The 25,214-nt window shown below is 42.2% G+C and overlaps 1 protein-coding gene and 1 long non-coding RNA gene across 8 annotated transcripts in view; one reads left to right on the top strand and one right to left on the bottom strand.

Moving 5' to 3' along the window:
- Positions 1–25,214, top strand: part of P4HA1 (prolyl 4-hydroxylase subunit alpha 1) — a 38,517-nt gene that overhangs the window by 4,478 nt on the left and 8,825 nt on the right. For 3 of the 6 annotated variants that reach the window (XM_037399632.1, XM_037399636.1, XM_037399633.1), the window contains exons 2-9: positions 4,315–4,430; positions 5,334–5,430; positions 7,957–8,108; positions 10,511–10,648; positions 13,209–13,448; positions 14,648–14,838; positions 15,366–15,542; positions 19,390–19,460. In XM_037399632.1, coding sequence (XP_037255529.1) covers positions 4,343–4,430; positions 5,334–5,430; positions 7,957–8,108; positions 10,511–10,648; positions 13,209–13,448; positions 14,648–14,838; positions 15,366–15,542; positions 19,390–19,460 — 1,154 coding nt within the window. In that variant the 5' untranslated portion in view covers positions 4,315–4,342. Of the gene's footprint in view, positions 1–4,314; positions 4,431–5,333; positions 5,431–7,956; positions 8,109–10,510; positions 10,649–13,208; positions 13,449–14,647; positions 14,839–15,365; positions 15,543–18,243; positions 18,315–19,389; positions 19,461–25,214 lie in introns of all 6 variants that reach the window. The other 3 variants (XM_037399631.1, XM_037399635.1, XM_037399634.1) reach the window with 1 other exon arrangement.
- LOC119153328 overlaps positions 20,667–25,214 on the bottom strand; it is a 26,098-nt gene continuing 21,550 nt past the window's right edge. For both annotated transcript variants that reach the window (XR_005106115.1, XR_005106116.1), the window contains one exon: positions 20,667–23,980. This is a non-coding gene — a long non-coding RNA (uncharacterized LOC119153328). The remainder of the gene's footprint in view (positions 23,981–25,214) is intronic.

The raw sequence follows: 25,214 nt of genomic DNA, 5'->3' as shown, positions 1-25,214 counted from the left end.
TTGGTGAGCTCCTCTGCCAGCTCCCGCAGTGCCCTCGGGTGGATCCCATCCAGCCCCACAGACTTGTGCATGTCTAAGTGGAGCAGCAGGTCACTAACCCTTTCCTCCTGGACTGTGGGGACTTCGTTATGCTCCTCATTTGTTTCTGTCCTGTGAGACCACATACTAAGCAATGATGACACCTAAATGTTCTTGGTAGTTAGTACACTTTTCTCTGGATAAGTCCTTTCCTTTTGAGTAGTCTTTCCTGTAACATTGTGTCATGAGACTAACTTCAGCTGTCTTTGAGACAGGAGCGGTTTGGTGCAGTGCAGAGCTATAATTTCTGGTGCTGTCCTCTCCCAAACTCAGTGGGATGCAGTTTGTTCCCCCAGACTCAGTGGGATGCAGTAAGGATTGTGAGAGCAGACCGGTATTTAAATAAAAAAATTTAGGGTATTGAAGATACAGTTCTGACTTCTGGCCTTGCAGCAGACTTAATTTTGAGTAGGTTGCTTATTTCTTACCTAAATAAAGAAGCTGTTTTGGAATTAAGTTAGAGCTATTCCAGAATGATTTCATGTTGAAGTACAGCCTCAGTTTCCATTTCCTATCTTGTTTTCCGGATCCTAGTAAGCACCTTGGGGCTTGGAATTGGCAGTGAGGAGACTTGTGTCATAAGCATCTTCAGTTAAACGCTTTGGTCTTCAGTTGCCATTTAGCGTGATCTTGATTGTTGTGAGATTATATCAGTCTCTGTAGCTTGCCTTAACTTCACTTTTCCTTCTGCTGGCCTGGATGCTGTGTGCACCTCCACTCTCCTATTACCTTGCATGTTGTTCCTCCTTGGGGAGCAGAGCTGAACTCAAAAGTCCGCAAAAACCCCACGCCTCTAAGTTTCATAATTGGAAATGGCATTTGTTGTATATCCCTACTATTCAGGGAATACTGTGTGGCAGTATCATTTGTCTAATCACTGCTTTGTTTTACTTGCATCTACGTGTTTGTTCTTTGCTATTTTTTCCCCTTTGGTTTTTTTGGTTGTTTTTTTTTTTCTCTGCCGTGTTTTACTGTTTCAAAGCTTAGCAAACTTCTTATGAAACATTGGGAAGCTCCCGTGTTAGAGCTGTCAGCTGGACTCCCACTTCTCTGTGTGGGTAGTGGGTTCCCTCCTCTCTGAGATGCCCCGCTGCCATCTTTGTGTTTGCCTGAAGGGATATGGCTGAGGAGGCGAGTCAGACTGACAGGAATAACGTAGAGAGGATTTTCATCTTGTTTTACTTCACGTCAATGACAGGAAGAAATTAAGCCTACTTATTTGGCAGCTTATGTATCTAAGAGATTTCCAGCATCTATCTTAACTGAGCTTTATTTTCTTTGATTTGGGAACCTGTAGCTGATCCTTCTGCAGTAGTTTTGAAAGCTGTGCTACTTAGCAACTGCTGTTAGGGCAGTGAAAACTTGGCTGGCTGCTGCTTTGGGCTCTCTTTCCAACTGAATTCCGTCTGGGAAGGAAGTAATCTTGGGTGGCTGAAAGCTATTACGGGAGCCTGAGTCCTTGCAAATGACAGAAAATCGGGAGACTGAAGGGAAAGAAGAATTAAGTTGGAAGTGACCTCTGGACGCCAGCTAGCCTAACCTCCTGTTGGAAGCTGGGTGAGCTTGGAGGTTAGGTTAGGCTGGCTTGTCCTGTTTAGTTTTGAAATTCTTCCAAGAATGGGAAACCTCGTTTCTCTGGGCGACCTCTTGTAGGGCCTAACTGCTGTCTTTGTGAGAAACTTCATTGTACCTACTTAGAATATCCCTAGTCATTTGTGGCCGTTGCTACTCACTTACTCTGCTGTATGCCTGTGAAGGTACAAGAGGTGAAAAGGGTTGCAGCTGCATTAGGAGTCAGTCTGCTGTTGAAGCAGACTGTAAAGGTAGGTAGGGAGGAAAAACTGTTTCCAAGCTACTCAAAGAGGCTTTGAGGCATCATTCTGCTGTGCAGGGTGGAAGACCAAGAGGAGTAGGTGGAGAGAGAACATAGTTTTCGTCACCCTTATGGTGTTTTGTTGGTGTTTTAGAAAAGTTTCGTATTGGTTCATAGCAAAAAGTAAACTTTCTGAAGCTTTCCTTGTGTTTCTCACTGAGTGCAGTAAACAAATAGCTCAATGAATTCCAAGTATTGATAAAGTTGGGAAATATTTATTGTGTAGTAGAACTGTTTGTGCTTTGTAATTGATTCACAGATGTATTAGCTTGAGTGCTGAATGAGCAGGAGGCATTTCTGCAGAATAAAATATGAATTGAGCAGTGTGTTTAATAAGGGTCCAGGTGCACATCGCTGTCCTTGTGCATGTGGATACAGCTTCTTTTAAGTAAAGAATGAAAGAAGATTTGCCAGCAAGACAACTTGCTTCCAGGTGTGACCCATTAACTTACAGCAATTACTTGATGGGAGCCTGTGTTTACTGAGACTGACATCAGTCACAGAAGAGGTAGGTGCCGTGGTATAGACCTTACTTACCAGGATCCCTGGTTTATGCTGAAAAGTTACATGTTACAGGCTGGCTGGAGGGTTGTGTATTTGTTCATTGTGTTTTGGGTTGGAGTTTCACAAATGGATTAAATCTGTGCTGCTTCCAGAATCAATTTTGCCTTCCTTTGCTGTCTTTGGCTTCCAGTTCCTGTGTCCAAATTGCCGTCTTGTACTGGCATGGATGCTAAGAGCTGTATTAGAGTTGGGCTTAGGGTGAAATGAGCTTTTGGAGGGAATTTCTTTTGGATAGTTCTATTTCAAACAGTCTGATGTAGCTTGTTGCCTGGCTGCTCGTGGAGGGGACGAGCAAGCAAAGGCGGAGGTGAGGAATGCTGCTGTGGACAGCAGGGCTGGTTTAGGGTCTTGGTGAGGCTGAGGCGTGTCACTGCACTGGGGAAAAAGCAGGACTCCAGGCTTCCCGCTGCACATTTTTACTTTACAACTTACTTTCTGCCAGTGAACGTGTCAGAATGCTTCAGCCCTTCAATTGTGGTCATGCAGATTTCAGATGATTTACAAGAGCTGGCGGCTGTGCTGCTTTTCTAGGCTGGTATAGTTTCCTGTTCCTGTTAGTGCCAGGGAAACTGTGCTTGCCCCGTCCAAGAGGCAGTCCACTGAGTCAGTAAATGGAAATCCCAAGTACTGCTCTTTCTGTAGTGTTCGAGGTGGGAAGGAAGGAACTGCTTCCTGACCTCTCAGGTGCACTATGAGTACAGGTCCTGCACTCTGGAGTCGAGGTAATGTTTCCTGTTAGTATGTCCACTTGTAGGTGAAGTGATTTTCCTTTGGGTGTGACTTTCGCACTTTCCTCATTTCGTTTACACTTTCCTTGTGTGAATGGCACACCTGGTTTTATCTTGTGTGCTATCAGTACTGCTAACTTCATCAAAAGCATATTGCTTTCTTCCCTAAATCAGCCAAACCACTTTGTAGCTGGACTTGCTTTGTGATGTTGCTTTTTTTTTCTTATTTCTTTTTTTCTTCATTAGTTGTCTTGCCACTGAAAGAGTTGTACAATAGTTTCTGTTAGCACACGCAGTTGTTTTCAGTTTTCTGAGCAGATACAATACATGAGACTTTTTGTGTTTGGAAAAAGTTAATCTTGTGAATTCCAAGACTGCATAATTACTTCTAAAGCATGCAGCAGCAAGGAAATCCTAGGCTGTTAGGAGTGTTCAGGATCTTGAAAGGCTGAGAGCTTGGCAGCTGTCTGTGGGAGAAAGCACTGCCTGTGAGCCTGCTCTGGGCTTATCCAGGGACTAACAGGACCAGCAGACAGAGAAGCCTTTTGTATCAGGTATGGAGGCTGGCTTCGTGGTGGTGGCAGCTGAGGAGCAGGACTACGTGAGTAAATTACTCTGTGGACCGCTTAGGTTTTCATTTAGACCTGTTCCACTCGCATCTTTCTGATGGATCAAAGGAAACCTTTTTTTTTTTTTGATTGGGTGGATGAACTTGATAATATGTATTTTAACGTGGTATTATGTTTTTTCCCAGTTTCTGATCGTGCGTTTTTTGGTGCTTTTTTGTGAAGCAGCTCTACCTGCAGTGTGTCTTAAATGTCAAAAAGATGAAGAGTGCCTATGAAAACCCTCTCTCCAAGCTATACTTTTGTTTCTTACCACACAAGACAAAAGTGTAAGAAAGGCTGCAGAAGGGTATCCGTTCTCTTAGAGAGCTGCTCAAGCTTTTCGAGATTCTGCCACCTCAAGAACTGGTGGCAGCCCCAAGAGAATAAGCTGTCTCTTTTGAAGGTAGATTCAACTCTCTGGTGAATAGGGTGGTTTTTAACCTACTTTATGTTTCTTTCACAGGTTCGTGGTGAGGTGACAGCTGTTAACGATGGCATTCAACAAGATTTGGTATACCGTAGCCCTTGGACTTCTGCTGCCTTTTTCTTATGCCCATACGGATTTCTTCACTTCCATTGGTGAGACATACTTTGGTGTACGTGCTGCATAGCCAAAAGAGTTTCTTGATGGCTCTAAAATCTGATTCCTGATGATGTGTTAATGACATCCAAGGCTTTAATTGGTACAGAACTGAATCCATTTACTAGTTCTTGGGACCTCATTGACTTCTTCCTTTTGAGAGAAACGTGCTTTGAGTTAAGTCAGTCCAGTTAGCCTAGTGACCCAGGCTAGGCTGTGTATTCATTATGTATTCTTACAGGTATTAGATTTTAGACACAACTTTTGGCGTGGACTGTTGCACGCATGTAGAAGGAAGCAAAACGGCTGTTCAGGGCACATATTTATGTAGGTGATACGATGAGCATACTCTCTCTGGGGTTCTAATGGCCTGTGACACAGCTGAAGATGGCGGACCTTATCACTTCATGATGAACCAGTTCAGCTGCCTGTTAGCAGGAAATGAAGCAATTACTAATTAATAACAGTCTGTTAGGGGACCCATTGAAGTCATGCAAGTAATCTTCGAACTAAAATGCTGGATTAGTATTGTATATTAAACATGAAGACTTTGCATATTTTTGTAGCTTTGTCTTTATTTGCTCTACATTATGTATGCTTGGATGAAAGATTATTCTGTTGCAACCTACTTCCTTTTCCAAATGAATCCTAAATTAGTTCTAATAATAAATAAGTGATATTACGTTCATTTCCATGGCAACAAGCTTGGTCCAACAGGAGATTTTCTGCTTAAAAACACAAAAGGGCAAGAAGCCTTACTTAAATATTTCTTCAGGCTTACTTAAACAAATGGCAGAAGGACTTTGGGGAAGAAGGGAAGGAAGTAGAAAAGAGGAAGAATGTGTGTAATTCCCCATTTTTTTTAATTTCTCCTTGTCTAACCAAACTCATTTGTTTTCTAGGTCATATGACAGACTTAATTAATACAGAAAAAGATCTGGTGGTGTCACTGAAAGATTACATCAAGGCAGAAGAAAGCAAGCTGGAACAGATCAAAAAGTAAGCAGCTTGTTTCATAATGCTAATAGTTAATAATTAGAGTCCACACTTCTGTAAAAAGTGCTTCCCAAGGCTGATTAAATTTGTGGAATTTTTCCTCTGAGGCAAGGCTTAAACTAGCAGGTTTTGCTGGTTTTTTTGTCCTAAGTTATTATCTCCGAGCCACTGGTTTGTTTTAGGCAGCTTTCTAATGATGAAATCTAATCAGCCTGCACTCTGTGTGATACCTTCACTTTAGGACTCCTGCTTGTATGTAATTCCCAAGGGATGTAATTCTTGGAATGACAATTTGGAAACTAAAATGCAGGAAGTCTCCAAACGGGTGTTAGAAAGATTGCAGTGATGCACTAGATGTAAAAGCACTAAAAAGTGTTGCGGCTGCATTGCTCAAGAGCAGTTAACCAATGAATAGTAACAGCCCACTATGGAGCAGAGTCTCTTTCTACATGCTGCATTTAGATTTAAAAGTAAAATAAAGCAGAAGAAAACTGCTTTACTGCTTGTGTAAAAGCAAGAGACCCGATTATTGCTCGGCTCTATAGGTGTGAGGACCAGAGCTCAATATGTCAGATTTTATCCCTGCTAGAAATAAATGTTTTGTATCCTTGAACAGGATGGTTACCTGGCTTTCAGAAATGTCTATAAATCTATCATGAGGATGTTTAAACAGTTTTAGGTAGATGCATTATTTTATTTTAGCCTTTGTCTATTACATTCTACCATCTAGGAAGAAAGATACCTGTGTTGGACTGTATTTTTTTTTATCACTTAAAATACAGAGTTGGAATCGCTCATAGGTTTAGAACATTATGTAAGTGTATTCTTTACAGCTACAAATTAAATGGGAGCATGCCAGTTGGGCATCCAAAAGTGTATAAATACAATTTACCATACAAGCATTGCAGCTCTGTTTTTATTATATTAGAGGTGCTCACTGTCTGGTCAGAAAAGTTAATCTAACTGTCACAGAGAGAGAGAAGAATCTGTAAGAAATGCCAGCATTGTTTAAGTTTGTTGGGCTCTGTACTTTGGCTGAAGGATATTGGTAGCTTGTGTTGACTTAAACTCACTGAAAGTTGGTAATTCACTGAGATGTGGAGGATGGCTCGCACCTTGTGGGTGGCTTGTGGTGGAGGCTTCTATGAAACAGAAACTACTGAAAAGAAATCAGGGCTCTGTGGTTGTGGCTCACGGTTGCAGTGACTTTCAGCTACTCATTAGGTTCGATAGTCATGTATGATGGATTCGACCTGCAGTGTGAATGCACAGTTCGTTGAAAACTGTTTCTTCAGTCTTGGTCTTGCTGGAAGCTGGGCTTGGTCCATGGGAGCACTTGGATCACTGCATTTTGGAGGGAACCCCTTCACTCATGTTGCTGCTGCAAGAACCCAGACATAGGGTCTGTCAGAGTGTAGAAAAACAACTAAAGACAGTGTGGGAAGAGTGAATGCAAGTAGTGGCACCTTTAACAGCTGTAAACATCTACCTGCCTCAGGTAAAGCAGGCAAACTTAATTCAGGCAAACCATATTTTGGAACAAGCTGAATGTCAGCTTGTGTGCAAAGTTCTCTCCAGGCTACAGGTTTTGGATTTGCTTTACAGTGGTGGTGTTGTTTTCTATTCTCCATGGGGTGTGGCTTTTTTAGAGTTAATTTATCCTGTTACCAGGGTGCTGTTACATGTCTTCATGTTCTAGATCTGCGTTGTTTGGGATAGAGAGGGGAAGTTTGGTTGTTTTGCAGACATGTAGTAGCATAGCACTGGTGCTTAGAGCATGACTGACTTGCTTCCTGACTGAGACTGGAGCAGACTCCCTGGATGTTCCTGGTAAAATGATAGATGAACAGCAGCGGTTGTTGAAAGGTGTGCTTGTTGCAGCGTGCATTGGAATTGTGAATGGCTGAGGTCACCAGTGGCGTCGGAGAGGTTTCTGGAGTTAGAGCTGTAGCATCAGAAAGCTCATCTGGGCTCCTCATTTGGGAGTGTGAGAACTACCTCTTTCTTAATACAGGCTCCCAGTATGGAAGGCAGTTTTGTGGTGGGAAGCAAGAGGCTTATAGATTTAAGAGCCTGTGTCTAAACATGAAATAATTTGAGACGAGCATTGAACTACTGTTTTGTAAGCTTTAGGAAAAAGAACATTTAAAAATGTCAAAAATATGTGTAAAGCTTTGTTTTTGATTGGTCCTGCATGAAAACTCATAATGAAACTCCTCGTATACTGCATGCCATATTTGTGGGAAGGAATTTGTTCAGCAGTGAGCAGTTCCAACAAAAAAAAGGCCTCAAGAACAACGCGAGATTAGGCTGCAGCTGAGGAAGATGATCTTTAAAAAAAAAAAAAGGAAGAAAGAAGAAAGTCCTTTTTGTTCCTTCTAGGAGAGCTCATTATATATAGATGACGTAAAAGCTTGCAATTTGTGTTGGGTTTTTTATTAACAAAGACCGTTGAGTAGCTTGAAATGAGTTTTACAGTGCTGGTAGGCTTTTACAAGAGACTTTAACGAATTTATATTTTCACTATAGATGGGCAGAGAAATTGGATCAGCTGACAGATACGGCTACAAAAGACCCAGAGGGGTTTTTAGGACATCCTGTAAATGCGTTCAAGTTGATGAAACGGCTTAATACAGAGTGGGGTGAGCTGGAGAGCCTGGTTCTGAAGGACATGTCTGATGGTAAGTGTGCCTGTAGTAAGAACAAGGATCACATTATAATTGCATTTACTTGACTATGTCTTTCACATGTCATGGTTTGAGTTAGATTTGTGAGTCTGCTTTTGAGGTGCCCTCATAAAAAATCCTAAAAGACCTGCTTTTTCGCTGTCAGTGTGCTGTAATTTAAGTTTTCCAAAAATTTAGGAAAATTACCATGTTTAAACTGAGTAATCTCCTTGGATGCTTTAAATTTTGCAAGGGTCAGGGCTTGCTTCATATATTCTCCCACTTCTTGCGAACTAGTATCTTAGGAAGTTCAATCTCTAAGTGTGGTGACTGGTGAACAGAAAAAGGGGAACAGAACTGCAGGACGTGGGGCTGTCTGTGAGTATGGGCAAGTGCTGTTGCTGCTGATATGCCCAGAGTTAAGGTCTTATAGTTCAAAACCTGAATGTTGGCGGAGACTGAGCATTTGTGGAACTGATCTGAATTAGCATAGTGAACATTTTGCTGCCTCTTTCTTCAGCAGGGACCAGGACATAAAATAGTTGACTCTGAAAGATGCTTAGCTGCAAAGGAAGCTGGATGATTACATTTGACCTGTGAAAATCTGTCTGATCAAGTAACTAGTACAAGGTGTAGGTTTGTAGTAAGAAACGATAAAAAAGTGGAGCTTTCAAAAAAGACCCAGGGTTAGTCTCTGGTAAGGATTCAGCATGTTCAGCTTCCCTGTTGCTGCTGTGAAGGACTGAATAATGCCAACTGAAAAAACTGCACCTGTCGGCCAGAAATCTGAACCAGTGCATCTTAAGTCCTTCTGAATGAGGAAAAAGAGGAGAGGAGGGGAAAAAAAAAAACCCAAGAAACCCCAAGTGGACTGTTCTGTTTTGAGAAAAATCATCAGGAAAAAGGAAAGTATTAGAATATTGGGAGAAGCATAGTGTAGTAAAAGAAAGGATGCATAGCAGTGAAAGGATATGGTAGCTTTTAAAGAAGGATTGCCTTTCCATAAACTAATAGTGTTAAAGAGTTAGAAAAGGACTACTAGAGTGTGGCCAAAATCACAGATTTGGCCAGTTTGTTATTTTTTGGATGGCTTTGCAGCCGAGTGTTGCATACTGTGCTTTGTCTGGTTTTGGTTGTGCTGCTTAGTTTTTTACTGGTGGCTATTGGATAAGCTTAACAAACATATTGTCACTGTCCTTAGTTAATACTGTAAAGCTCTTTGTGCTCCTGGATCTTGGGACAAAAGAGTTTGTTTAGTAGAAAAGTCACTTCTCTGAAAATGCTGGAGTGGGTGTCAGTTTGTTCCAGTTGAGGTCCTCGTGGTGGGCTTTGATGTTGTTCCTTTTGGTGGCTGTGGGTACCAGGATGCTGGTTCTGCCCTTCTGGCTTTCTAGAGATCTGTTTCCCTCCTCAGTGCAAACAGCCCACCAGCCTCTTGACTGTGCAGAAGCAGAAGGGGGAAAATAGCACCAGTTCTCCCACAGAAGACAGGATAATGTGCTAGCTCTGCAGGTGGCCCCTTCAAGTAGCAGCAGTGGTTGTCTGTGTGTTCACCAGAGAGGAGTTGGGAAGCTGTCGTAACAGGGGAGATGATTACGTGTAACGCTAATGACCAGGGAACGGTTCCTAGAGAGAACATTTTTTTACATTATAGAATCTGCTTGTCTTCTGTTCCGTAAGTGTTGCCCTGGTGCTTCTTTAAAAAGCCCCCAAGTTTTTGATAATTTCTTTGCTTTCTTTTCACCAGAAAAAAATAATCAAAATGCTTACTTTCAACATGTGGGTTGAGTTCAATTCAGAGTTGTGTGAACCTGGATCTTGAGAAATCTGTTTAACTTTGTGTGTTTCTCAAGTTTCTACGTAAATATGTTAATGCCCAAGTCCACAGAAAGCAGTTAGGTTCGCAGGGACTGCCTAGTTGCCTGAAGTCTTACCAAAACCTGTTGGCAGGTAGCAGACATCAGCGTCGTTGTTTCTCATCTTTTTATTGACCAGCCTTAATCTTTACACTGCTATTCTTAGCACTGTTTTGTTTTTCCCTCTTCTAAATTACTTGTAAGTTCCTTGTTACTAAATGAAAAGCCTTTTGAAAGGCAGATTGAGCAGAATGGTTGCAAAACCTACCAATATATTATTTATAATGTGGGGGTGGTTTTTTTGTTGTGTGTGACTTTTTTTTTTTTTTTTTTTTAAAAAAAAGACAAAAATGTTTCTGTGTGCAACTGAACGGGTATTCTTGGCCTTTAGGAACAAACTTAGGGCATTTGTTGCTGCTCTGCAGGGCTGATAGCTCTTCCTGGCTTATTAATGGACTTTTCCTAAACTTTATTTTTCCCTTGAGTAGGGAGTTATTTCATGCGTAGAGTTTATAGAATCCCGGGGACAAAGGATGCTAAATGTTTCGCTGTCTTGCCCAGGCTTTATCTCCAACATGACTATCCAGCGGCAGTTTTTCCCAAATGATGAAGATCAGACCGGTGCAGCAAAAGCCCTCTTGCGGCTTCAAGACACGTATAATTTGGACACAGACACCCTCTCAAGAGGGAATCTTCCAGGTAAAGAGTCATCAATGTTATTTTTAGAAGACACTGTGAACTTTTACAAAATGTCCTGATTACAAATCATTTGACTCTGTTCTGTCTTGCTTAACCGCGTAGTGTGAGGGTAGCAACAGGAAAGCATTTGAGCTAGCTGATACTTCATGGAAAGTGGCATGATGTGGGTTACTGAACATAGGTTGGTGGAGGTGTCAGTTCTAATTCTGCCACACCTCAAAAGAGAGAAACCTGTTGCTTCAGGCTTAGCGGTGAAGAGGAACGCTGGAAGAGCTGACCTGCTCTGGCATGCTGTCGGGTCTGTTGCTGTGATGGTTCTGTTGGAAACTACATCCGCTTGGCTTCGTTGCCTTTCCCTTCTACTGTCAGCACTCCGCCCAAGGGCACGCGGATAAAACACGCTGCACGGAATGCAAGTTTCTTTCTGCACTGAGACTCTCCTTTGTCCTGTCATTCTCCTCACCTTATTCACATGCTTATTTTCTGCTTGTGCTAGAACTTGAAAATATCTTTGTAGTTGAAGTTTGCATCTCTCTTGCAGTTATGTTAAGATAATTTAGTGTTAATAGTTTATAATAAAAATTCAATAGCAATAAAATCTTGCCTGGGTGAGGATTTTCTTCGTGTTGAAGTGGTTGCGCACTGGCAGATACCTGGTTTTATTGCACAATGTAACGCATTTTAACAGAACAGTTCTATCATTTATTATGCCTTTCCCTCTCATGGATAAGATGGACCTTTCAGATTGGGCGTGACCGAAGTTTCTTTGAGATTAAACTTAATGGCATGTATAAACTGAAGAACAAAAGACAGAGTGTATACACAGACTTGAGCTTATATGGCATTACCTGAGGTAACCTTTAATGGGTTTATATGCAGAAGACGACACACTTTTTTCTTGTTAGAAGACTCTTTCATTGCTGAGTTTTCCTGGTTTCCTCTGTTTGAAAATAGTACTGTGCCAGCTGGCAAAAAAAAATCAGCTCTCTACAATCCATATGTGTTTTTGCAAGCACTCATTGTGGACAGATGCCTAATAAAATTAAGGGTAATTGGCTTTGTATGTTACAGTGTACAACCTTGGTTTGGGTTTAGTTCAAGGCAGTCTCAAAGACCTACTGATTCACACTAATACAATAAGTAGTTGGTTATTGCTTTCTTAAAACCGCACAAAAAATACAAGACTAAGTGCTTTGGGTGGGCTGTAGTTGATAGCTTCTTTTGAAGAAATCAGCTGTCCAGACCATGTGGAATAAAGTGTAATTGCAGAACCTGAAAGTTCTAGAGTACAAAAGAGAACAGGTTGGTCTCTTCAGGGCTCCAGAGAGTGAGGGACATCCCATGTGGTCACTTGTTTGTGCTCATTGGCTTCCTTCCCAGGGATTTTTTGTTGGGCCAGGCCACCAAATTTTGATCAGAATCTTAACTACTGTCATACCACTTACTAATTCTCTTTCCTGCATTACAGGCTGTGCTGTTTCTTTATATTAACTCTCAACCCTGTTTGATGATTTCTGTCTTAAGCACTGTTTTAAGAGTTGCCTTTTCACCTGTGGATGTTAGGTTGCCCCTAAATGTACCGGGCTATGGCCCTGAAACCTGTTACTCGTTCTAGAGGATCTCTGTCTGACAGCGCTCCACCACCACCGTGCCCGATTGCCTAATCTTGGTGTTATTTTAGAGCTTGTGGCTTCAGGCTTAGAAAACTAAAAACACTGGCAGCACCGGATAGACCACAAGGTGTTTAATTAATCAGCAGAAACAAAAGTTGTTCTGTGGGATACTGCATTTCGTGGACTGTCTCTTCAGCTATTTAATCTCTTAAGGCACATCTTCAACAGAGTAATTCCCCTGTGTGAATGCAGCTGCGGGAGCTGTGACTATAAATTCGGGATGTATTAAGATATAATCAGGAATGTAATTTTAGCTGTAAAACTGGCAGGTCCTGTTTCCTTTCTACAAGATTGAATTTGGTTTTTCATTGGGCCTTAATTTACAGTGGCAAAAATAGGAATCTGTAATTTGCTTACTAGTGCTTTAATCTTTCAGAGATCTCTTCAAATGTTTCTAAAAATCACTGACTTCAAAAATCTTGAGCAGCTGAGAATTTACTGACTTATTTTTCTTTTTCCTCCCCCACTAAGCCATCGCTAACAAGATGTGCTTCAGTAACATTTTGAAAGCGATAATGCAGCGTCTTTGAAAACAGATCTCTGAAACTTCATATTTGGCTTACTATGGCTCTTGCTCAAAGTGTTTGAGGTTTTGAAGAAGGAAGGTTTATTTTACTGGATTTTTCACTAATGGTAAAGACATTTAGCTAGTTGCTGGTATTCTAGCAATGGAAAACTGCATTTAACTGCTTATGTGTCCTGCCAAGGATTTACAGGCTTTAGATACTTAGAAACTGAGTGTTCAACAAAGAGCCACCACAGAAGGGAGGTACTGAGGAACAGAAATAAACCTTGCTGTGAAGACTAAGAAATAACTGCATGTTACTCTGAAGACTGGTCTGGAATTCTATGTAAATTCTGTTTGTCTTGGTTTGCTTCAAATACAGGTGTGAAGCACAAATCCTTTTTAACAGCTGAAGATTGCTTTGAGCTGGGAAAGATTGCCTACACTGAAGCTGACTACTACCACACCGAGCTCTGGATGGAACAAGCTTTGAAACAGTTGGATGAGGGAGAGGTGTCTTCTGCAGATAAAGTCTACATTCTGGACTACCTGAGTTACGCTGTGTATCAGCAGGGGGATCTGGGCAAAGCCATGATGCTCACCAAACGCCTTCTGGAACTGGGTATGTGAAAGGGAGACCCACAGCTCACCACCGTCTAGCTCTGTGCTCCAGCAGGTGCTAGCTATGGATTTGTACCGGGGAGCGCAGCCTTGCCTGTGTTCTGACTTGTATATGGGTTTTTTAAATGGGTTGGTACTGATACTAACATCTTGATGTGTACTTTTCAGTAAATTCAGACTTGCCAGAAATTATATTTTGTTACCATATTTTTAGAGGGACAGTTAGTCTCAACTGCCATGTCAGAAAGCGTCACAGTTAAGGCTTGCTCCTTCCTATTGATGTATTTTCTGCCTCCTGTCACTGTTGGCTTCTAAGCACTTACTCATCTTAGTCATACTGCCTGAAATTTGGGTTTCTTACTATATCTTCCTTTGCTGTGTTGAGATCACTTCCCCTTAGGTACAAGCGCAAACAAAATTAATCAAATTGAAACTAGATCAGTGAATGCAAAATCTGTGCAGGTTATTTAAATGCAGATTAAGCATACTTGAGATGAAAAGCTTGCCAAAATGAGAAATACAGAATGCCGTACAGTGAGCTACAATTCTGTCCATTTTGTAAAATACGATAAGTATGTATGGTTCTGCAAATATTCCACTGATGGACTGTGTAAAGGATGTTGCAGGAAGCGCAGAGCTAAGCCCAATACAGCAAAGGCTACTGAGAACTATTTATTATTAAACTGAAGCTAATTCTGTACGTTTAGTGGCTGTTAAAAGCTTTGTCACCGGAAATCTTGATCCCTGTCAGGGAAGTTTTTAGGTTTAAGTCAGTTGTGCTGTCCCAGCTCTCTCCCTGTCCCATTCCCTTCTCTCTTCCTCTCTGGTGAGATTGGCCGGAATGGTCAACCCCCTTTTTTTTCATGCTTGGGCCTCTGTGTGTACTGAGGGGTCCGGGCCTGACAGTGAGCAGTTCCATAACTGCGAATGAGTTGAGCTCACCTCTGAAAGTTCATTGTGTGTTTTCCTGCAGATGAGTAAGGATATGTGCGTGCTGCAGGCTGGCATTGCTTCCAGCTTGGCTCAGAGTTTTAGCTATCCTGTGAACGCTCTCAAACCAGAGTAGATGTTTCTCATTTCTCTTTGAGAAGCAAGTAGTGTGCATCTGTTTTCTTTCTCTTCTTGTAAATAGCCTCTTCTGGATACCTATTCACAAGTTTGAAACTTGCCAGTGATACTTGTCTGTTTCTTTGTCAATAGATCCTGAACATCAAAGAGCAAATGGGAACATGAAATATTTTGAATATATCATGGCTAAAGAAAAAGAAGCAAATAAGTCCAGTACAGATTCAGAAGACCAGATGGACAAGGACACTGAGGTTAAGAAAAAGGATTACTTGCCCGAGAGAAGGAAGTACGAAATGCTGTGCCGTGGGGAGGGTCTCAAAATGGTAAAGTGGAGTAGACTGTTTTCAAATATCTGAAACCAACTGTTACAAAACAATGTCAAGAATTTGTATGTGGCACAAGAGCAAGGAAGTTGTTACAGCAGTTGGCTGACTGATTAGTGTGTGTTGGATTTCTTCCCCATTTTTGTTCCGTCCAGTAGACAAAAAGTAATCCTGCCATAGGCACTGCTGACTAACTTGCATAGGCTACACAATGTAATTAGTGGAATAAGGATGCTGGAAGTCTAGATTTACATGTGGAATTGAATGAGGGTGTTTTTTTAGAGAGAAAATTATTTTTCATAGGACTGTGTAAAGTACTGTGTGTTGCAGTATTACAAAGTAACATTAATATGCTGAAAGTACTAATTTCTCAAACTTAAAGCATCTCTTTTAACTTGTAACATGGCATTAAGATAGGGAAGGTGAATTGTTCCTGTCTCTTGTTCTTGGGACATCTTCTGTTTCTTAAGAGAGATTAATGTCGTATGGAAGTTCTCTGATGATGGCTTGCTCCACCTTGCTTTCAGACACCTCGGAGACAAAAAAGACTCTTCTGCCGCTACTATGACGGAAACAGGAATCCTAGATACATTCTGGGCCCTGTCAAACAGGAAGATGAGTGGGACAAACCTCGGATTGTTCGCTTCCTTGACATCATCTCCGATGAAGAGATCGAAACTGTGAAAGAACTAGCAAAGCCGAGGGTAAATGCCTTACACTTCATTGCCTTTTGGGATCTTAGATTTTGTCGGTAGTTTTCTGTGTGAGTGTGTGTGATTATGTCCCTTCTTGAATGCAGATGTGTGTGCAGCGTGCTCACACATTGCTCTTCTCACCTTGTAGCTCTTGGTGACATGCTCTTCGAAGGACGCAGTGGGGAAGCTGGAAATCCTGTGTAGTTAAGAGAGCCTGGTAATGGCAGTGCAGGATTGTCAAGCTTTTCAGCAAACACACTTTCAGTGGATGCTATTTCAGATAAGGAGAAGAATGTTCTACGACAGAAAACAAACGTACTCCAGCTAGGTTGCCTTGAAGCGTACCTGTCATCTGGTTTTTGTTTGGTTTTCTGGTGTGGTTTTTTTCTTTTCTAAGTCTGTATTTGCCAAAGTTGTGACATGGAGAAGAGTGCCATCTGGGGAAAGGCAGCTGTTCTCTGGGCCTGGAATGCCGTTGTGTGGACAAGAATGAACGGTTGCATTCTCCATTCAGTATAAAACTTGAGTTCTGTCTTCCAGGCTTTGAAGTTGCCTGCAGATGAAAGAGCTTTCAGAGGGCAGTACTTAATCAGTGGCACTCAGCTGCTTATTCACAATGCTGGCTCACCAAATCCTATTTCAGAAACTGGATCCCGAGCTTCTTGTTTCTGAATTCAGGGTGATCCAGGGCAGCTCAACTGTCAAAGTCAACAGGAGCATGCAAGCCAAACAGCAAACTGATGGAGTCGCCTTCTGTATCCAGTTGGTGCGACTCTGCATCTCGAAATGTTTGTTGAAGATAAATTGATTTAATTTCTCCATCAGTTACCAGTGACTTCTAAAATAAGATTTAAACCTGTAGAAACACAATTTTCCTGCGTTTTTGTTTTTAGCCTAAATAGCTTTTTGTCCAGAGAGAGGTGAGCAGATGGAGATTAGGGGGATAAGTGCGTTAAGTACAGGACAGACTGTTAGCTTGGTCTGTGGCAAAGTAAACCGGCTGTGAGTTATACCTGGGCCCGCCGAGGGTGAGGCTGTCCTTGGCCACTGCACTGAGTAATAGGGAGCCTGAAGGCAATTTAAAAGCTTCCCGAAGGCTGATATGTTGTATTTCTGAGGTATCATTCTGAACTGTAAGCAAGAAGTACAAGCAATTCTCTTCACTTAACCTGTAAAATGTCTCTTCCTGTTCTCCTGCCAGGCAGCCTTGCTGCAGGTCTAAAAATCAGAGCCCCAGTGGTTTTTGTCTGTAGATGATTTAAGTCCCTTTGGTGCTGCAAAAGGTCTGGCATTACGTCCGTGGAATACGATTAAATAGCCTCTGTATGGAGTAGAAATAAGTCTCAGCATGGAAGACAAAAAACTGTGAAAATGGTGATTGTAACTTCTGAACTTGCTGAGATAATTGCTTTCCTATCAAATGTCTGGCTCGTGGTAAAGACTTAGAGACCTGTAGTTCGTTAGCATAGAAGCATCTGCATGCGGTTAGCATTCCACACATTTCCTGCGAGCCTTGCCGGGCTCGTTACCGAGTGTAGCACAAGGGCTGCGTTTTTTGAGCTGAAAGGTCCATCTCCTCCCGCCCGATGCTTGGGATGTGACTGTTGCTGCCCCTCAGAAGACCACGTTGTCTGATCCGTGCCCAGCCTTCTGCTATGATGGCAGCTTGAACTGGCAGGACGAAGCCTTACTGCTGAGCTAGGGGAGTCTCACTAGAATCGTGTTTTGTGCCTTGATTCTTACACGTGTCTGCATGGGATGAGAGGAGGCGCAGCCTATGAAGAGTTCCCAGTACCTTTTCTTGTTGGTAGGCATGGAGAGGCCTTGATTTATTTAGTGTCTTTTAACAATAGAAAAATACTTCTAATCGTTTGGGACTTGGTATGCTGTTTTGTGCCTCTTCCAAAATCTGGGCTCTGCAAATCAACCTTTCCGGTTATGCCTGATGGAGAGTGTCTGATAGCGCATGGACAAAGTTAAAGGACGCGCGGAAGGTTCTGAATCAGAGGATCAGCACAGATGGGATGGTGTCAAGTAAATGGAGTGCAATAGAGGGAAGGGAAGGGAAAGCGTTGAACCAAGAATTCTCTGCGTGACATCAGAATACAAGGTAAATGTCTCTGGTCTAAGCAGGTAGTTTGTGTTAGCAGTCAGTGTTGCAGGACTTCAGTGCTGCTTTTGGTATAGAAAGGATCAAAAAGGTAGGGCTGTATTCGTCTTTGGCTTATTACAAGATCACAGTGTTGGCTGGATTCAATTTAACGGTAAAACTCCTCTTACATGCGTAGGACAGTGCTAACAAAGGACCAGTTGTACATGTGCCATAATAATTGTACTGCTTCCAGCAGTTGCTGCAATATGAAGGAAATGAAAGCTTCTAGTTTACTTTATTCAGACAGCTGTTGTTCTTCTTGCTACAGAAATGGAAACATTGCTTCCTGGAAAACCTGATCTTCTCTAATGCTGTTTAAAAAAAGCAAACCAAAAAAGCCTGAACCCCCTCTCTTTTATGAAAACTGGAGACTCTCCCTCCTTCCCTATCACAGCTTTGTGAATTTCCACCCCCTCCATAAAAGAAAAACCACCGCAAAAGGTGGCGGGGTGGCTTGCGTGCGCTTGCGTGACACTTCCCTTAGGCTTCTGAATGGTCGGATTGCTGTGATGCAGTATGTGCGTTGTAATGCAACTATTCTGATGGTTCGCTTCACAGCTGAGGCGAGCCACCATTTCAAACCCCATAACAGGAGCCTTGGAGACGGCACATTACAGAATTAGCAAAAGGTAAGAGAGCTCTATGCCAGATGTTTTGGGCCTGTAATGAGTGTGTAGATTCTGCTCATTATGGGGAAAAAAGGAGGTGGTCTAAAAAGACAACTTTGGCTTGGTAGCCCACCGCTTGATTACATGCAGATCTGTAACAGGCTGTTACTGCTGAGTTTCTCAGTCTTTTCCTTCAGCTGGAAGTTCTGCGGGTGTATTTTGATTTCTTCTTTTTCTTTGTTTTGGTCACCTGCTCAGTGTGTGTCCTGAGATAACGATCTGTACAAGAAGCGAGTCTCTACAAGCAGTGTAAAAAAAATCAGGTGATGCTACAAAACGTCCAGTAGACTCTAGGGGGTCTGTCTTCCCCTTGCTCTTCTTACCAACCAAGACTTGTCCTTCCTTTCCTTGTAAAATCTAGCAGACCACTTAAAGTGCCTTTAAGGGTGTAAGAGCTGCTTCAAGTCCTTACTGTGCATGACAGCTGGAGTGGCATGCAAAACACACCTTCGTTAGTCACATGGCATTTAATTGTCTGAGAGAATCCCGTGTACTCCTGTCTGGGCTCTTTTACCTCCTGCCTGACACAAATGTGGCAGAAGGCAAGCTCGTTTTCACCGGGTGCCTGGTTCTTTCCAGCTTGTCCAATGTTTTCTAAAATTGGCTGCCCTTAAATGAAACCACCTGCCCCTCTGCCTGCTCCCTTCTCTGGTTTTAAAGTGGTAGTTAAAGATTGGCCGCACAGCCCATCAACGTTAAGCTAAAATTCTGAAAGGAATTAAACTTCTGGGTGAAGAGGAATTGTCTGTGAAACTCAGCATCGTAAATTACTCACAGAAAGTCTCTAGTTCAAAACAAAAAAAAAAGTGTGAAAAAAAAGGGAGGAAAAAAGTGAAAGGACAATCTTAACCAAATTTTTCCAACCAATTTGTTTTGATTTGGACATGGCAGCTACAGCTTCTGTTGCCCTTCCAATATTGCCAATTTAAGAGCATTGCATACCATCCAGACCAATCGGAACCCTTTCAAACACCTGTGGCTTGGCAAAAAAGCAGCCTACTAGGTGGGTAAGCCCTTGTCCTTTCTCTTTTTGTAGCTGAGCCGTGCTACTGTTCATGACCCTGAGACTGGGAAACTGACCACAGCACATTACAGAGTCTCTAAGAGGTAAGGGGAACGTCTTCCAAAGGTATACTCAGTCTGAGGAAGTCTGTTCTGGGGCTGTACTGCTTCATCTTTAAATGTGGGGCAAATAAGGATTTTGTGCAACCTGACTGTTCTTGGTGGCTCTTCAGAAGAAAGAGAATGGCCTGAAGCAAGCTGAGCTGTCATATAGCAAAGCGAGCGGTCTGGTGAAATAGAAAATAGTTCTCAGTGTTAGTGGTAGCCCAGGTGGGAGTGCCCTCTTTTGCTTAGCATGGCTTGTCTGGTGCTACTAACGTACTAAAATGTTGGCACAGCGCGGGGTTCTGCGACACTAACGACCGGTGGAAAAGGCTGCCTGCGCGGCTCACCGCTGCCGCTGGACTTCAGTGTTCATGGCTTAATACCAGGCACTGACTGATGAGCCACTGTAATTCATGGGAATAGCGCAAATTAAAGCTAGTTGATAATTGTAATGCATTTTCTTGTTTAAATGATTGAAAGTAGTCGCTGCTTTAATAGAAAACTAGTGTGGGTTGGTTTGGGTTGGTTTTTTTTTTGTTGAAAGCTGAAATTAGAATGGGTAGTAGCTTAAGGGTTTTTATTTAGCTATGAATTTATTTAAACAGAAAAAAGTGTTTCAAAATACCGGATCACAAGAAGTTGGTTGATTTAGGAATGATTATAACTAACTCTCATGTAAACTAGTAAACCGTTGTAGGTGATGCCTGATCCTTAAAGCTAAGCTTGTTACAAGTAGCGGCAAGTTGAAAACTTCTGTTTTCATACATTGAGAACTGCCTCACCCCTTGCGCAGCGTGCAGGCCTGCTTCCTCATCAGAGCGCTGCAGGTAGTGGGAGTCCTTTGGAAACTGTCTGGTGAGCTTTACGTGTTGGCTCTTTAAAACTCCCTCTGCAGGCCTTCCCCCCAGGAAGGACTTCAAGGACATACGTCTTCCTGTTGGACATATTTTGCATTTCATTTTTATTTTTTGTTTTGAATTTAAAAGTCTGTCTGTGGCTTATCTGTCTTGATTATCTGTGACTGTGTATTTTAAAGAAAGCATTTATTCAGTCTTGGAATTTGTCCTCTGTGACTCAAGAAACTTGTTAATCCATTTGAACATGTCCTCACGTTTTCTGTCAAACGTGATAAGCCGATAATTAGAGAAGGTGGCCAGATCACTAATTGAAATTGAAATGCATAATTGCCCCCTATTTAAATAGATGATCCTTAGTAAAAGATCTTTTTATTTAGAGTTTTTGTTTTTTCTTTAGTGGGAAGTGTTACGCCTTGGGACTATTGCAGATGCCACAAGTCAGCAAAAATAGTATTAGACAACACCCATCATGAAAAGCAGATCTCCTTGTGAATTCACGCAGCTGATGGTGCAGCCAGGTCCCCTTCGCCATCACCTTGCTGTTGGCTTTGTGATCTGACAAAACAACTGCTTCTCTTAGGGCTTGAATCTAGAATTAACTGCGTGCTGTACCTTGCCTAGGGACTTTGTGATAAAGCGTAAGGGCAGCCGCTGGCTGTGCAGTGCTGCTGCCTCCTTGGTGTGGAGAGCCTCAGGGGTAGTGCCTGGTGGAGGGGACCCTTAAACCTTTAAGGTTTAGTGCTCAGGAAGATGACATTCTGGGCCTTCCTTCCACCGTACATAAGGAACACACAGAATTAAACTGGATTTTACTGAGCTAAGCTTTTTAATTCCGTATCTTACTGGAAACTGGAATTAGAACTGCAAAGAAACATACAAGTAAATGGGGCACAGCACACTGGGAAGTTAGCAAAGACGGTTTTCAGAGGGTAGGAACTGCCTCTGAGGGTGGAGGGGGGACTTCCCTTCTCATGTTTCCCATTGCCTTTGCATTCCTCCATGGGCAGATTGTTTAGGATGTGTATACTTTCCAAAAGAACTCAACACCTAAACCTATAGTGGGAGGGTAAAAGGCACCCCCAAAAACCCCAAGCCCCACTGCTTTAGAAGGATCATGTTATTGATGCTGGATTGCTGAGATTCTCTTGCAGAACCACTGGTAGAAACATCTTTTGAGCTGTTTCAGCTGGTTTGGATTCCAGATGAATCATTGCTCCTGAAAACCAAAAAAATTCTTGCTTTATTTTTTTAATAGATGAGTGCTTTCCCCCTCACATTCTTTCCTAGCAAATGCACTTCTAAATTACAGCATTCCTCTCTCTTTGAGAGGACTACTGTTCGCGGTGCAGTACGTGGCAGGCTGTATAAAAGGGGGCACCTTGCCAGCAGTATGAGGAGCACCATCGAGCCGTGCTGTGTGCGGTACCAGAATAAACTCAGCCACTCTGACACTGCTTTTAAAGAAGCTGGGTTTTTGCTCTCTCTGCCCAGCAGCTAGTCAGAGCTTGTAGCGTATGATGTTAAAGTCTCTGCTTCAGCGATACCAGTTGGTGCTTTTATTCACTCCCTGTTGCATCTCTACTAGTACTTTTTACATACAAAGCACATTTTAGAAAGTTTTTTCGACATAAATGCAAGCATTCAGTGTGACCGCTGGCTGTTACAAAAGCAGTGTTGAAATATGCTGGTGTAGCTGAGCCCTAAGGACACAGCCTTTGTAATGTCTGGTACTAGACCAGCTAGTGCAGTTGGAGATGAGCTTTTGGGTGTGTAAGCCCTTGGACGTCATGTAGCTCTGGACAGTTGTCCGGGTGGTGGTTTTTTCTAATGTACTGCTTAGTCTAAAATTATTTCTGCGTATAAGTAGTGCTTCCAAAAGTCTCTAAGAAGGTACCTGAGACAGCCTTAGGGAGGACTAAATGTAATTATTGCTAGCTGTTTGTAATGAATATGAAAGTTGCTGAAAGCCAGATCTCTGTGTGAGGAAGAAGAAAAGCAAACCCCAGCCATGAATTCAGCACATCAATGAAATTCTTTCAATTTCTTTAACATATTAGCTTAGTGCATGTGTGTCTCTATACAAAGCCAAATGGGACACCAAAATACTGTGCCTTTGTAGTCAGGGAATTTTGGGGTTTGATGTGGCAGTTATTCAGAAACATCAAGGCCTTAAGCAAGTCACCCGCGCTTTAAACTGCCATGCTTATGACGTCCCAGAAATAAGCCTGTCTCTTTTCATTATGAAGTTTTCTGCCCATGGTGGACTCATAGGTGTCAGCTGGTCAAAAATATGACAGAATGTTGTTCGTGAATTAACCTGCGAGATAAACAACTTAATTTAACAAATGTACATTGAAGAGCAGAGCTGTGTGCATTTACTGAATCATGCTGAACCTTGAACAATGCATATATTAAAAAAAAAAGTTGGCTGAGCACAATCTGAGGCTCTTAATTCTGCATCACATATGCCACTAGGTGAAGGGGTTTTTTGTTTGTTGGGTTTTTTTCTTTTTTGACAGATGAGTAGGAAAAGAGATGGCTTTGTGTGAAGAAGTACCTGCTGTAAATGGTCTTGAACTAGGCACAGGCATTCTTTGATGTCACTAAAGGACCAAGGCTGAGACTACCACATAGGACAGATTTGCTGCATTTTGTGAAGGCCGCTAGGCAAAGTCTGCAGTAACCAAAGGTCTTTCTTGTGTGTATTCTCAGTGCAGCAGGCACAGGGACTTGCTGGTGCTGGGCAGTTGGTGCAGGGTTCTGCAGGCCATCCTGAGCTCTCTGCCCTTACTGAAGCAGGTTGGGCGATGCTTACACAGGGTTAAATCACAGCGCAGAACTACAGGCCTCCCCCTAGGTTTTATTCAGCAACCAGCAGACAGGCTGGCACTTGGAATATGCTTTCAGTTCCCCGTTTCCTTCACCTTTCATAGACTTTCTTTGTATCCTTGGGCAATTAATTTTATTTCTAAAATAGATATGGTACTTTCCCTCATGAAAGGATGTAGTATTCTCACTGTTGAAAGCATTTGTTGCAATTCTAAACAACCAATATAGTAAAAATGCTTGCTTTTTTTGGTTTTTTTCTTTAAAGCCTTTATGTGTCACCTATACAGAGGTAGCTAGAGCCTACGCTTTGAAGCTGATGGCTGTGTTGGGGCTTTTCTTGTGCATTAAATGTGAGCGTTACCTGTTCAACATGGCTGCATAGCTGCTTTTTTTTGGGGGGGGGGCAGTGGGGGGGAAGAACGCTTCATAAGTAGTCTTTGCATTCTCCTAGCACCTTAAATCAAAGAAGGTTGCATTGTAACACTTCTTTATACTAACAGGGTTCAGAAATGGATGAATCTGTGTATGTGTTTGTGCAAGTCTGTCTTGAGAAATCTTCTTTATAGTTACTTGTCATTTTAAAAAATGCTCGTAGAGATTCTGTAACCTGTGTCAGTGCCTTGTGTCATGTCATGCTACTGTTCCTCCCATGCAAAGTATTTTGTCAATACAGATTTTAACAAAACCAACCTTAATTTAGTATAGATGTGAAAGTTAATTTGAGTAGAAATACTGTGATGTACTCACCAGCTAGGCTCTGAGCACAGGTATTTCTGTCCGAGTCTTGTAAAAGCAGCAGGAACCACTGATGAGCCCAAAAGTCCAAGTCAGGTGCTAGAAAAAAGGTAGAACTAGCTGTCTCCATTTTCCTGCTAAAAGGGGGGGGGGGGGGGGCGGGAAATGGGGCCGAATCACCAATATTATCATCCACATTAGTGACTAGCAGGGGACTGGCAACGTAAATAGAGAAGAGGAGCACTGAGATAGTGAGCATGCCAAGAGGGAGAAGAGGGACTGGATAAAATGAAGGTGCGTTGGCTAGAATGGGGTGTGAGTAAAGCAGCAAGAAAATAAGCATCATGTGAGCAAATGAGTTCTTTTTAAAAAAAGCAAAAGAAAAAAAGCCAGCAGGTAGATGAAATCACTATTTTTTCAAAAAGAACAAAATGTTACCTTGTAAAGAGATGAAAAATGCCTGTGTGTTTCCATGTAAGCAACTGGATGTGTTCACGGCTGGTAAGGGTGCTGCGGTTACACTGTTTGTGCCCTCTGCTGCCAAACACTATTCTGGGTATGTGGCTGCTTCTGGATGACAGAACTGCTTTCAAGAATGAACCACCACTTAAGAGTAGAAAATGCTGCTCTGGGTGTGGGTGAAGGCAGTGACTCTCATGCAGAACTGCTTCTCTACCTGTTCATACCTTTCTCTGCTAACTAGTTTGCCAGTTATTTTAAATGGCTTATTTCTAGCTGAAAAACTCTAACGTACAGTAGGAGGCAGACATTTTGAAGATGCCTTTGGAACTGTGAGGTTGACCTTTCACATTTATATTTTAAAAAAGATGTTGGGTTGGTTTGGGGTTTTTTTCCCCTTAAAAACCATTGTGTACCTGAAACATGTTAATTACCAAATTCATAAGGGGATGTTGTGGTAGAAGTTGTTCAACAGGGAAAATGTTAAAGAATTTAATGCATTATTTAATTGTTTTCATAATGATTTTTATTACCATTGCACAGGTAAGTAATGTGAAAGGAGAGCCGAGTTACAATTAATCACATAGACCCAGCCTATGTTACATAAAGCAACTCACCTATTCCTTTCCCCAGTGTTGCTTCAAAATGCATCAAATGTGGAGTCTAAATCTAAATGATCTGTCTGGAATGGGTAAGGGCGCAAAACTGCTCTGTGCCTGTTTTAGAAAACGGCTTGAAGCAGATGTCACTCCTTGGAACATTTTCTTCAGTCATTCGCTAGTCTAGTCTAGTACGGCAATTAAGGCCCTTAGTTTTAGCATTTCCTTAAATCAGCACTGTAAGTGTTCTTTCCAGAAAACATGTTTATTAAATG

The sequence above is a fragment of the Falco rusticolus genome, chromosome 9, assembly GCF_015220075.1.
Source record: "Falco rusticolus isolate bFalRus1 chromosome 9, bFalRus1.pri, whole genome shotgun sequence".
NCBI lineage: Eukaryota > Metazoa > Chordata > Aves > Falconiformes > Falconidae > Falco > Falco rusticolus.
The sequence above is the reverse complement of the archived record's forward strand: the minus strand, read 5'-3'. Positions and strand labels throughout refer to the sequence as shown.